We start from the raw sequence: 14,143 nt of genomic DNA, 5'->3' as shown, positions 1-14,143 counted from the left end.
GATCGTAATAGGGAAATCTGCGGGGGATTTAAATATCCCCCGCGGCATTTAAATAAAAATGTCCGCCGCTTTTTTCCGGCTTTTAGAAAAGCCGGAAAAGAGCGTCTACACTGGCCCCGATCCTCCGGAAAAAGCGCCCTTCAAAGTAGGAATAAGATCCTCCGGAAAAGGGCGCTTTTTCCGGAGGATCGGGGCCAGTCTAGACGCTCTTTTCTGGCTTTTCTAAAAGCCGGAAAAAAGCGGCGGACATTTTTATTTAAATGCCACGGGGGATATTTAAATCCCCCGCAGATTTCCCTATTACGATCTCTGAAATTAACATGCCCCTTTCGGAAAAGGGGCCAATGTAGACGTAGCCCAACAGTTGCAGGCTCAGGGTGATATGTAGGAACAAAGAGCAAAAACTGCAGAAGTGAAAAATTCCAGTGAAGTCAGATCTGGTCACCTGTGCCAGAGACGACAGGTGGCACGTAGGGAAGCAAGAATAAGTTCTTAGTGTAAGACACCAAGGCTGGAGTTTTGACACATGCAATATTTATATTATGTATGGTTACATAAAGAAGTGTAATTTTCTTCCACTGTGTCAAAATGTATTATTGCTGAGCAGTTTGTCACATTTTCCTGTGGGATCATGTAATACAGTACCGTACTATAATGCATGTGCTCAAAGGAAGAGCACAAACTGGGACAGTGCTTCCCACAGTTCCCATTGCCCACAAATGGCGATCCACAGCCAACAGGAGCTGCAACTGCCCATACCTGCAGAGGAGCAAGTAAATATGGCAGTGGCAGCCCACCACGGACTAACTCTGGTGAACTTGATCTGGCCAGTAGATTAGTATCTGCTCACCCTGACATTGTCCCTTCTATGTAGAGATCAGAAAGCAGTTAGTAAATTTTAATTAAGCTACCCATTTTTCCTATGTGGTAAACAGAAATTACAGAAATTAATAGTTGATAGAAAAATCAGAAATGGAACTCAGGAGTCCCCTGAATTAATTACTGCACCATACTTCCTAAGACAGTGGTTTTCAAACTGCGGTCTGCGGACTTCTATAGGTTTTAACATTTAACATTTTCCATTTAACATTTTTAGAGGTCCACACATGACAAATTTTTGAAAGCCACAGATCATAAATGCGTCTTTGATATGAGATTCTTACCTGATTGGGTATTCTTAAAGGTGGCCTTGGACCTCCCGGGTATCGAGGGGACATAAAAGGCTGTGGGAAAAAAAGGAACATCACCAAAATTCAATTTAGTTCAGAAATATTTATGTAGTAATTACATGTATCGTTCTTGTGATCCTCACATCTCAGGAGCTCATCTTACACACTTTAAAAGGGTATTTAGTACATTATTCTGCAGCACTTAGCAGAACTATATATATTTAAAAACTTCTGAAGATTAGTACCAAGTTGAATTTCTTAAACATTTTAATACAATTAATGTGTAAGCAGAATACGAACAACTCTGTGCATAGCATATGTAAAATGATAAACTATTAAGATTACATAATCAAATGAAAGTTTTTGACTGAATAAAAGGGAAGTTAATAAGCCTGGAATACAAAAGAAAATACTCTTGGAACAGTTAAGAGATATATAATAGCAAAATAATACAAAATGTCAAGAACTTTATCCTTTTACATTTTCATTTTTCAAAATACAGGGTTTATAATAGTGACAACGGGTTTTGGATATCAGATTTCATTCACATATGAAGGTCTGCAGACTCATCTGAACTACATTATCTAAATATTGAATTCTACCCACATATCTCACGTAATCACACACTAATCTACGTATCCTATCCAACAAAACTTGGTTCATCATCCCTTGGTGCTAGCTAAATGTCCAGTGGTCTTCAGTGGACCTCAATACACAAGACAGAGGTAGTCTTTAAGATAGTTAAGGAGCATACCAGTTAGGAATTAATACAGGTTTGACCCCCCTTGTCTGGCAAACGAGATAATTTGCTGGACTGGGGAAGCGTCCCCTGCCACTGGACCAAGCCAGCTGGCTCCCTGCCTCTGGCTCCCTCTACCCTTCCCAGCTGGGCTGTCTATAGTGCTACTGCTGCCCCCCCAGCCCTGGATTGCCCGGTGCATCTAGGGCTCCACCCCCACCCCCTTGTAATGCACTGCTCCTGTTCCCTGGCCCCATGCTGCACAGAGTGTTGGATTTCTCCTGCCCCCAGACCCACACTGCTACGGGAGGCCAGGCTCCTCCAACCCCAGGCCCCATGTTGCCACAGGTGGCTGGGATACTCTAGTCCCTGGGTCTATGCTGTTGCGGGCAGACAGATTTCTTTGGCCCCTGGCCCCGTGCTGCCATGGGTATTCAGGGTTCTCTGGTCCCACACTGCCATGACTGCTGGGGTTCTCTGGCCCTACCCCAGCACTTCTTTGGGGCTCCAGCCTTGCTGCCCCCAGCCGGACTGCTGGCCCTCCTGCCATTAGGCTCTGGGCTCTCTGGTCCAGGAACATTTGTGGTCCTATCGGTCCATAGATGTTGCCAGACCAGAGAGTACCAGTTTTCAGAGGTTCAACCTGTATGTGAAAATCAAAGAATACATAGAAGTAAATAAGCAGCCAAAGCATACATTAGAAAACAGATTTAACACTCCTATGATGGGGCTTAACCCCCATCATCTGAAAGGCAAAGGAAAAAATCCTAATTAGTCATGCTCTGCATCTGGGGTAATTAATTAAGTAGCTTCTGGCCAGATGAGGTGGAGTTATGCCTCAGAGGTAGTTGGAAGGAGCTTAGCTGGAGAAAGACTGTAGACAAAAGAGGTCTCTCTGGCAGAGGATAGGATTTAGCAAACAGGAAATAACAGAGGAAGAACGTTATGGGAGCAGGTTAGGTTCTTGCTGGGAAAGCCTGAGGTCAGAGCCAACAAAGAAACTAAAGCAGAGTCTGAAAGGGAGGGAAAGGGTTATACATTTTAAGATTAATTTGGATTTGTTCATGTTCTTGATTCTGTGCAACACTGTGACCAAAGATGAGGGTGAGTGCTGTTACAATTCTTCATGTTTACCTTTGCCAGAAAAACAGCTAATGAAATCTTCACAAGCTGTAACTTTCAAGCTATCTTCAAATATAGCCATAGATACAGCACCTTGAGGGCATGTCTACAACTAGGAAATTATTTCAAAATAACTTATTTTGAAATAATAACTCCCAAGATAGAGTGTCCACACTACCAGGAAGCCTTGAAATCAGTCCGAGGTAGGTTCCCTTAAGGTGGATGTGCTACCTAGACTTAAGAGCCCCAGGAAGCACTAAGGAGTAATTACTTTGAATGACTCTGGGGAGTAGTTACAGTAAAACTCCAGGGCTACGTCTAGACTGGCCCCTATTCCGAAATAGCCATGCTAATTTCCAACTTTGGAATAGGGAAATCCGCGGGGGATTTAAATATCCCCCGCGGGATTTAAATAAACATGTCCGCCGCTTTTTTCCGGCTTGGGGAAAAGCCGGAAAAAAGCGTCTAGACTGGCGCGATCCTCCGGAATAAAGCCCTTTTCCGGAGGATCTCTTATTCCTACTTTCAGGAATCCCCCGCGGATTTCCCTATTCCAAAGTTGGAAATTAGCATGGCTATTTCGGAATAGGGGCCAGTCTAGACGTAGCCCAGTTGTCCGGCATCCTGTGGTCCGGCACTCCCGATAGTCCGGCACCAACTGGAACATGGAAGTGCTCTGGCCAGCCGGACAATTGGAGCTTCTGTGAGCCCCATGGGCACTCGTGGCTGGGAAAGGGAAGGGATGAGTTCAGCCCCGTACCGCCACCAAGAGTTTCTGGGAAGGGAGCGGGCTCCCCACCCTCCAGACTGCAGTAGTTATCGCTGAGTAGGGGGGTGAGGGGCGGCGCTGCAGGACCAACCCGGCAGCACCCCAACTGCTCTGCTCCAATGCTTCCTCAAGTCTGCTGCTGCCGCTGCTGAAACTGACAAGTTTCCCCGCCGTTCCCCGGCAGACCCGTCACAGCCCCACACCAGAGTACCTCCCGATACTCTGGCATATCCGATAATCCGGCATCACCTAGGTCCCAAAGGTGCCAGATTATTGGAAGTTTACTGTATTTCAAAATAGCCGCAGTGGAGTATCCACACTACCGCTATTTTGAAATAACTATTTCGAAATAACTATTATTTCTCATGGAAAGCAGGAGTAGTTATTTCAAAATAATCAGCCCCTTATTTTGAAAAATGGACTTGGTAGTGTGGATGATCTGCTTGTTATTTCGAAATAAGGGGAGAGTAGACCAGGGCTGAGTTATTCCCATCTAGCAGTCAGAAAGCAGGGGAGCAAAATCCAGATCTGAAAGGAAAGGGAGCAAATGCATAACTAGAAAGATGATAAAAGGGTGATGATTCTGGAAATTAATAACACTTGTAATTCTAGGAACAGCTGAAGAGCCTAAATCATATTTCACACATGGCAGTGTGGATATGTTCTTGCGCAAGACTCCTTGCACTAGAACCGTTGCACAAGAAGTTCTTGCACAAGGAGCCACCAGTGTAGACATAGACTCAGACTCTGTGCTTGTGAGTAGGGAAGCATTGCCTCTCAGAGGCGCCCAGGGGTGTGTGAATTTCCCAGTTACTGGGTGGGGGTTCAAGCCAGTTCTGTGTGAGATGGACCCCTAGATATTGAACCCGGCCTTGGTTGCTGCTGGGCCTACCGGGCAGAAGGGTTACATATATATTTGGACAAAGAAAAATGAGGACAAAACCCTCCCTTCCACAAGCCTTTCCCTCAGCCTCTCTCAGACCAACAGAGTAGAAATTCTGGAGAACAAAACCAGGGCTGGAAGTGTAAGACTTACTGAGCTCACTGAAATGGCTGGAGCAATTGATTCTACAGAGGCTTTAATATTATGTAGGCGAACAAAGTAGAAGATCCCATTATAATACTGCAATTTTTTAAAGAAAAGTCTGCATTGAAAAATTCTAACCAGGGATGCATGAAAAAAAACTTTATTTTTCTGTTATAGACATTCATGACAAAGAAAATTCCAACAGCTGGTAGGGGAGCAAAGGATACATTCTATTAAAAAAAAACAGTCTTCAAAATTTCATTCATCTCATTCTAAAGCCCATGAAATATAAGCAGAAAAGGACAGAATTTGTTCGTATTACGAAAGCCTTTGAAAATGCATATGTTGAAACAACGACACTCATCCCGATCACAGTTTGGTTCAGACAGTCAGGAAAAGTGATAATGATTCAGTGTGACTGCTGGACAAGTTACAAAAGTCGGATTCCACAAACAATATCCAACAGGATGCGGATGACACAGAGACTCTGAAATCTTTAACTACCTATTGTTATTACTAGCTATTTTTGTTCTGTTTGCTGTTAAGCTTTAGCCAGTTTCATTTTGAAATGTAAAATGTACAAGATTTATTGTACCTAGCAACCAGGGATTGGGTTAATTCCTATACATAATAATCCAGCTAGTGGGCATGGCTCTCAAGAAACCTATTCTACTTAAATTAACTCTTTCTAAATACTGCAATTAGAGTTTACTTGTTCCCAAGTGAAGTTAAATATTTGGATACTGTTGTTACTTCTTTTCACTTATGTTTTCATATTTAATGACAAAAACGTGCACATTTAAAATTTGCAATATTCAGGAACCTGCATATTAGACTCTTAATTTTCAAAGAAAGGATGAGTATTGACAATGCTACTGAAGCCAGTGGGAACTGCAAGCTCAGTATCTTTGAAAATCAGGCCACAGTTATTTAAAGGCCTACTTTTGGATTAAGGGGCCTAACATTAGGTGTCCAGGTTTGAAATTTGTAGTCAGAGAACCCAGTAAAGAACAACCATGATGACATCTATCCAGGTGTTTGATGGAACTCAGATATGAAATTGTAGGACTACTAACTATAGTACATAATCTATCATTGAAACAAGCCTCTGTACTAGATGACTGGAAGGTAGCTAATGTAACACTAATTTTTAAAAATTTTATGAAAGGTAATCCTGGTAATTATAAACCAATGAGCCTAATTTCAGTACCAAGCAAACTGATTGAAACTATAGTGAAGAAGAGAATTATCCTATGCAAAAATGAACATGATTTCTTGGGGAAGAATCAACATGGTTTTTGAAAAGGGAAATTATTCCTCACCAATCAATAAGAATTCTTTGAGGATGTCAACAACCATGTGGATAAGGAAGATCCAGACACAGCTATATCTGTATTTTCAGAAAGCTTCACCCAAAGGCTCTTAAGTAAGTCATAGGATAATAGGGAAGGTCCTCTCATGGATCAATAACTGTTAAAAGATAATAAACAAAGGGTAGGAATATTTTTTACCATAAAGACAGGTAAGCAGTGGGATCCCCCAGCTATTCTCAACATATTCATCAATTATCTGGAAGGGGGAGAGAATAATGAAGTGGCAAAGTTTGCAGATAATGCAAAATTATTCAAGACAGTTAAATCCAAAAATGTCTTAAAAGAATTAAAGGAAGAGGTAGGCGGGGGAAGGGTCTCATAAAAATGAGTAACCAGGCAACAAAATGGCAGGTGAATTTCAACACTGAAGTGTAAAGTAATGCATAAAGTATGCGTAAAGTATTTTCTGATGGGGAAAAATATCCCAATTACACATATATAATGATGGATTCTAAATTAGCTACTAAAGAAAGAGATGTTCAAAACTTCAGCTCAATGTATAACAATGGTCAAAGGCAAACAATGTTAGGAATGGGATAGAAAATAAGACAGAAAATATCATAATGCCACTATCTAAATCCCTGGTGTGCCCACACATTGAATACTATGTGCAGTTCCAATTATTTAAATGAAGCATGTACATTTTCTTTTTATTTTCCAAAAAGCCAAAATGTAATTGAGTTAAGAACCCAAGCAACACTGTATAAATCTTCCAGTATTGTATATCTAAACATCTTGAGAAGCTGAAGGCACTTCTAACGTCTACACTGGAAATTAACCTTTCATTCTAACATGATGTGAAACACAATTTAGTGTGTAGTACAGACAAGTACTGTCATGTTTAAATGGTGTCAGTTGCATGTTGTTAACGGAGAATCTTTCATTGCTTTGAAGGAGTCAACTATCTTCACTGTCTTCACAAAGCTTGAGTACTGCATGTTACCAGAATGGAATTGCAGTGTTAATTTACATAAATATTGTTATACATTATTTTATACTAATCATGTGCTACTCCAGGTGCAGGGTATTCTAAACATGTCCAAAGTACTAGAATCCAGAGTGTAAGTCAAGCGTGGATACTTGTAAGGACAGAATCTTACCATTCATACATTCCAAGTTTTGAAATTGTAAGATGATATATGATCTAGATAAAAAAATGATCCTATGTACTTCTTTCCCTACTGCATTTTAAATTCACTTGTTATGTCCCAGGGTCTCTCTTTTGTCATCCTTCTTAGTCCTTTCCTTCATATGCACATTTTTGGTCTTTTACTGATTGTTATTTGTTACATTGCAAAAGTATGAAATAAGATTTTATCATACAATTTTCTTTTTATCTTATCTTATCTTATCTCTATTAGTGTTGCCAAGTGTTCTGTTTTCAACCAGAATGCCCAGTTGAAAAGGGACCCTAGCATCTCTCTAGTTAGCTGCATAGCAAAAGGGGGAACAGGGCTAAGGCAGGCTTCCTACCTGGCCTGGCTCTGTGCAGCTCCTGGAAGCAGTCAGCACATCCCTAAGGCTCCTCAGTGCAGAGAGGCTCTGCACACTATCCCCACCCTGCAGCTCCCATTGGCTGGGAATCATGACCAATTCAAGCTATTGGGACAGCACTTGTGCATGAGCGAAGGCACAACATGGAGCCTAGCCTGGCTACCTAATGGCTGCTGGAACATGTTGCTTCTGGGAACTGTGGTAAGTGTCATCAGGACCCTGTAGCACCAACCCCTACTGCATCTAACGCCCTCATCTCCAACCCCATTCCGGACCCTGCGCCCGCAGCTATAGCCCTCACCTCAATCCTTCACCCCAACCCAGTGCCCCAGCATGGTGAAAGCGAGTGAGGGTAGAGGAAAGCAAGTGCCAGAGGGTGAGGCCTCAGGGCAGGGTGTTTGGTTTTGTGTGATTAAAAAGTTGGCAATCCTAATCAGTACTGAAAATTGATAAGTATTTTTAATACAATTCTTTCAAGCCCCTATGTATTATAATATGATTGCTATGTGCTTTTATATTTGTTTAGAGCTATCTGTCACTGGTATGAGATAAGTGCTTTCATTTAGAAAATTCCATAGGAATGTAATGAGACATAAAATATGTGTCAAATTAATTGACTAGAGTTAGTTTACAATTCACATATTTTAATTTGTTTGGTTTTCTCTCTGTTCTCCATCAACAATCACTGTCATTGCAGTGTATAAGACACTCTTGATTAACACATTTTAGTGCTAACCAAGACTAAACTAATTTAGCTCTCCAAATGTCACACTTGTGCTGGCACATTCTGCTGATGAGCATAAATGTGTAGCTTATCTAATAAAACTCCGTCTATGATCAATGCTTAATAAAAAGTACTTTTCCATTCAATCATATTTTAACAACAATTAAACTCTACACAGGTCTATGACTTTATTTTTGGCAAAAGCATTTGATAGCTGTACTCTGGGTTAAGCTACATATTCACAAACTCTACAAATGCAAATCAAGCAAATCACACACTAACGAGCTTTTACATAAAACTGCTTGTACCAGACTTTCAGCATATATATATGTGAGAGAACCTCTGCTGATGCTGGCCTTCTCTAGGGACTAAGTCTGTTTCACAAACAGGAATACAGCTGTCTGCTTTAAATGAAATTCTCCCTTCCCCCCAAAAATTGAATTTATATTTTTATATTTGTTTAGAGCTATCTGACATGGCCTCCCACCCTAGCAGTTAAATATGATAACAGTCAGAGAATTGATCAAGTTAAAAGTGTAGAGTACAACATTTAAAAAAACAAAAATATACATCTAATGACTATAGCTCCATTCTCCAGACTTCAGTGTTTCCACATCTTTAATTCAAAGACTAATATTCAGAATGAACAATAGTTTTTCAATTGAGGTCAATGCTTTATCCTCAAAGAATTACTGGAACTATTCCACAGTAAAAAAAGAATCACTGCAGTGCACTGAACACATCCCTGGGAATCTGCACACAAAAAAGCCTTTGCCCTCAAGTTCAATACTTCTCTAGGATCTTACAAACAGAATCTATTGTTGCTACTAAGGTTATTTCACTGGGCATTTGAGAAGGTAACTAACACTCATTTCAATAACAGATGAGATGTTGGAATAGTACTGTTGTCAAATATGTCTCCCTTTGCAGCAAATATAATGATTATTTCTCACTCAACAAGATCCAGCAAGTGGGAGAGAAAGAGGATGAACCATATAAATGATAATTAATGGAGAAGTCATATGCAGTACAATTTAAAAAGTACTATGAGGTATAGATACATTAAATAAGTTGAATAGTTGTGATTTTAATTTTGAGTGAAAATATTATACAAAATATGAAGCTTATCACTCCAAATATAATTTCAGCCGAAGCTAGTAAGGTCAGGATCACATTAACTTTTATTTTACTCAGGCCTCTAAAATTCAGACATTTTTAACATAACATTGAGACTAAGGTGACATTTCTGAAAAAATATCAATTTCCCATTCAAAACATGAACAATTAATTTCTAGGTGCAATTCTGGAAAGTGTCAAAGTAAGAGCCTCAGCAATCTATCAGGTAAGAATAATTATCACTTTATCACTGCACTGTTTAGCACTATATATATATATATATATAAAATAGACACACACATGAGGGGGCTATGCTCCCTGCTCACAATGCACACAAACATACACGGCCACTACATGCACCAACTCCCCCTCTGGCCGCTACACTCGCCAACTCCCCTATCTCTGGCTTCTTTCGTTTCGCTGGGAGAGCCTGTTGACACTGATGATGTGATGATGGCATTCTGTTGCCCGGCAGGTACATTCTGTTGCCCTGCCTCTTCAGCCACCCCTTGCTCCCTGCCCCTATGCCTTAGGTCTGTCTACACAGACTTGTAAGGAGGTTGCAAAGCCAAAGGGACATGGCAGGACTTATAGGCAGGAGGGGATCCGAGGGGAAATCCATGAAGACCCCATCCTGCAGCCCTGCCACCCCGACCTTAGCAGCAGGTGGGATTGTCAAGAGCCTGCCCCTCCTCGTCTTCCGTGGGACGGCCTTAGTTCCTCCTCTTGTGCAAAGAAAAAACAAAACAAAGCCCACGTCAAGTCCCTGACATCTCTGGGCCCCACAGGAACAGTGGCTACTCCGCATTTCTGGCATTCCAGGGCTGTGACTCCGCGCTTGGTGACGACTCCAGCCCCATGCTGCACACAGCCACTCCAGCATGCTCTGGCTCCACAGCCACCATGCTCTCTCAGGACAACAATCCTCTCCCACATTCCTTCACCCACCCCCTCAGGCTGCAGCAGGAGGCCATGGTCCCCTTCCCAACTGAAGCTACCTGCCTCTGCCTCCCCAAATTCCTTCAAACTTTCCCCACCACAGTAAGGACAAGATTAGCTGGTGGGGGTGGCGCCTGTTGATGTTGATGGCATGATGATGTCATTCTTCTATCCAGCAGGAAATATATCAGAAGAGGTAAAGATTTAATCTAAGACTTACTTTGAGGCCTCTCCCTCAATAGATATTTATAAGGCATTTGTCATTTAAGTGCCTTCCCTTCCCCTAATACTCTTCCAAAACTAGCAGTGGGTTGTGGCTGCTTGAAATTATATTTGCAGTGGAGGGAGCGTGGGCACAAAGCTGATTTAGTTACTCAAGCTGAGCAGTTTTAATTTGTTTTAATAGTTGTGTGCAGTAAAACCATTACTATAACTGCAGGATGGCATTATAAAAGCCAGCAGACACCTTTATCTTTTAAAAAATTAACTTTATTTCTGGTATTTAGCGAGAGAGAGAAAAAAGAGAGGAACACACACACACAACACAAACATACACCCACATTATTTACAGACTTTTTGAGATGCAAATACTCCCTACTTACAGACTAGCAATGGGTTTCATTTATTTTTATACTTAAAATATTTAAAAAATAAAATAGGAAGTTAAAGGAGCCATGATACAAAGGCCTGGTTTCTCTGAAAAATTAAGCCTGTGCATAGCTTTACATGAGTAGTCAGAATGGGGTTAAGCTTTTGTAGAATTGAAGCAATTACATTCATAAATAACTATTGAAATTCCAAAGATATATAGCATATACAACAATATTCTTAATATAAGTATTAATTAGAATTATACTATCTATCTATCTATCTATCTATCTATCTATCTATCTATCTATCTATCTATCTATCTATCTATCTTCATATTTACAGATCTTCTCTAGGCTTGCTAAAGCCTCCAACTCCATGTATTTGCTATATTCAAGCCTTATATGTTTTCACATTTGTTGAAAATAATATTCAACAATTTGTGATGCTCTGAGGAACAATTTTGAGACTTAAGTGTACCTGTTCTAATAGGGATCAGTTCTTTACAGTTTCTCTTGTTACTCTTGCACAGAATCCCATTGACTTCAATGGAGCTCTCTGCACAGACAATATGTGTGACTGTTTATGTAATCATGCTCTGACTCGTAAAAAACAACTATTATACACATTTTTAATGTTTTATTTTTTTTACTACAAGGGTATGTCTAGACTACATGGCTCCGTCTAAGTATACTTCTCTTGCCTTATCTCCAGGGGCTGTACTTGATAATTTCTTGAGGTCTCTTCTAGCTCTACATTTCTTGGATTCTGTGAATCTTCTCCATTGTTATGTTGTTGAGTACACATTTATCTTGAAGAGTCCAATCAGCTTATCTATATTTAAATCTGCAGTCTTCTTTGATGTATACAATATAATATTGTAATTCTGTTTGCTATCATTAAAGTTGTATTGGTTAAAATTTCTCAGATTCTTATATTTTAGCTATAATCACTGAAGCAAAACTTTTGATGTATCAAGTTTCAATCAAGAAAGTTTAAAAAAAATCTTCAGACTAAAATCTTTCACATATATACGTATTTCATATTGTGCATTTTAATAATTGAAGGAGTCTGAAATTGTAAACTTCACTGGTATGCAGATACATTTTATATGTAGGTAGATACATTTTAATTGTTTTGAAAACTGCTTCCTTTTTGTTATTTAATATTTTTAATAAATTAGATTCTTCATGGTACTCATTTTTCATATGGAATTATGCACATTAATATGTACAGTTTGGTTATTAAATACTGTACCAATTTAAGTGATAGATGCATTTGAATTCTGTTTAAAAAAAAGCAAACATGATTCTAGGATGCATTAACAGGAGTGTTGTGAGCAAGACACGAGAAATCATCATTCCCTTCTACTCTGCGCTGATTAGGCCTCAGTTGGAGTACTGTGTCCAGTTCTGGGCATTACATTTCAAGAAATATGTGGAGAAATTGGAGAAGGTCCAGAGAAGAGCAACAAGAGGGTATGTCTACACTACCCCGCTAGTTCGAACTAGCGGGTTAATGTAGGCATACCGCACTTGCAAATGAAGCCCGGGATTTGAATTTCCCGGGCTTCATTTGCATAAGCGGGGCTCCGCCATTTTTAAATCCCCGCTCGTTCGAACCCCGTGCCGCGCAGCTACACGCGGCACGAACTAGGTAGTTCGAACTAGGCTTCCTAGTTCGAACTACCGTTACTCCTCGTTCCACTAGGAAGCCTAGTTCGAACTACCTAGTTCGTGCCGCGCGGCACGGGGTTCGAACGAGCGGGGATTTAAAAATGGCGGAGCCCCGCTTATGCAAATTCAAATCCCGGGCTTCATTTGCAAGTGCGGTATGCCTACATTACCCTCCTAGTTCGAACTAGGAGGGTAGTGTAGACATACCCAGAATGATTAAAGGTCTCGAGAACATGACCTATGATGGAAGACTGAAAGAATTGGGCTTGTTTATAGTTTGGAAAGGAGAAGACTGAGATGAGACATGATAGTGGTTTTCAGGTATCTAAAAGGGTCTCATAAGGAAGAGGGAGAAAAATTGTTCTCCTTGGCCTCTGAAGATAGGACAAGAAGCAATGGGCTTAAACTGCAGCAAGGGAGGTTTAGGTCGGACATTCGAAAAACTTCCTAACTGTCAGGATGGTTACAGACTAGAAAAAGCTGCCTAGGGAGGTTGTGGAATCTCCATCTCTGAAGATAAAATTTAAGAGGCTAGATAGACTTCTGTCAGAGATGGTCTAGACGGTGCTGGATGTGCTATGAGGGAAGGGGACTGGACTTGATGACCTCTCGAGGTCCCTTCCAGTTCTAATGTTCTATGATTCTATCATTTTACCTGTGGCCAAGAGGGCAAACTGGGTAGACTCTACGACGAGAAAAGAGGTGTCCCAACTACTACTCAGACTGTTTTCTCTGAGTGTTTTTTGAACATTTTGTCAGGAAGGATAAGGAGACAGGTAAGACTGTGAGATAGGGGAAAGCATGAATTTTTCAATAGTGAAAAATAAGTGATTAACCAGGACATTGCCATTGTTAAACTACGTGTGGTTTGAAGGACAAAAGGGATGGTGCTCTTGTTACTCTTGCATGGAATCCCATTGACTTCAATGGATCTCTCTGCAAGGAAAATATGTGTGACTGTTTATGTAATCATGCTCTGAGTAATAAAAAACAATATTGTACAACAACTGTACATTTATATATTTTACTATACAACACAGAACTTTTATTTTGGAAGCAACTGACTAGAACAATCAGAAAACTACATGGAGTTTAGCAAGAAGATTGAATTTATAGTTCCAGACACAACTGAACAAAAGTAAACTATTTTCAAAATGAACTGAAATGTATAATATGGTTGGATCATCAGCCTTGCTAAAACACCAGTGTGTTGCTGGAAGAGGGCTGTGACATTAAAGTTGCTCTAAATTAACCAAAGAGGATTCTTTGTATCCTATCATTAAGCCAATCTCTCTTGACCCATTCCTAATATAAAGTGTGTGTCAGGTGCAGCTATGTGTGGGAGAGGATATTCTAGAAGTGGAAGGGGGCAGACATGGAGCATATGTTCAGCTGATCCCCGGTTGG

At 40.5% G+C, this 14,143-nt stretch overlaps 1 protein-coding gene across 4 annotated transcripts in view; it reads right to left on the bottom strand.

Moving 5' to 3' along the window:
• Positions 1-14,143, bottom strand: part of SSBP2 (single stranded DNA binding protein 2) — a 312,621-nt gene that overhangs the window by 64,087 nt on the left and 234,391 nt on the right. For 3 of the 4 annotated variants that reach the window (XM_075932203.2, XM_006124333.5, XM_075932205.2), the window contains one exon: positions 1,164-1,223. In XM_075932203.2, the coding sequence (XP_075788318.1) occupies positions 1,164-1,223 (60 nt within the window). Of the gene's footprint in view, positions 1-1,163; positions 1,224-6,148; positions 6,270-14,143 lie in introns of those variants that run through there. The other variant, XM_075932204.2, reaches the window with a different exon arrangement.

This window comes from Pelodiscus sinensis, chromosome 6 (genome assembly GCF_052426305.1).
Source record: "Pelodiscus sinensis isolate ZL-2025 chromosome 6, ASM5242630v1, whole genome shotgun sequence".
NCBI lineage: Eukaryota > Metazoa > Chordata > Testudines > Trionychidae > Pelodiscus > Pelodiscus sinensis.
Note: the sequence above shows the minus strand (reverse complement) of the source record. Positions and strands in the feature narration are given on the sequence as shown.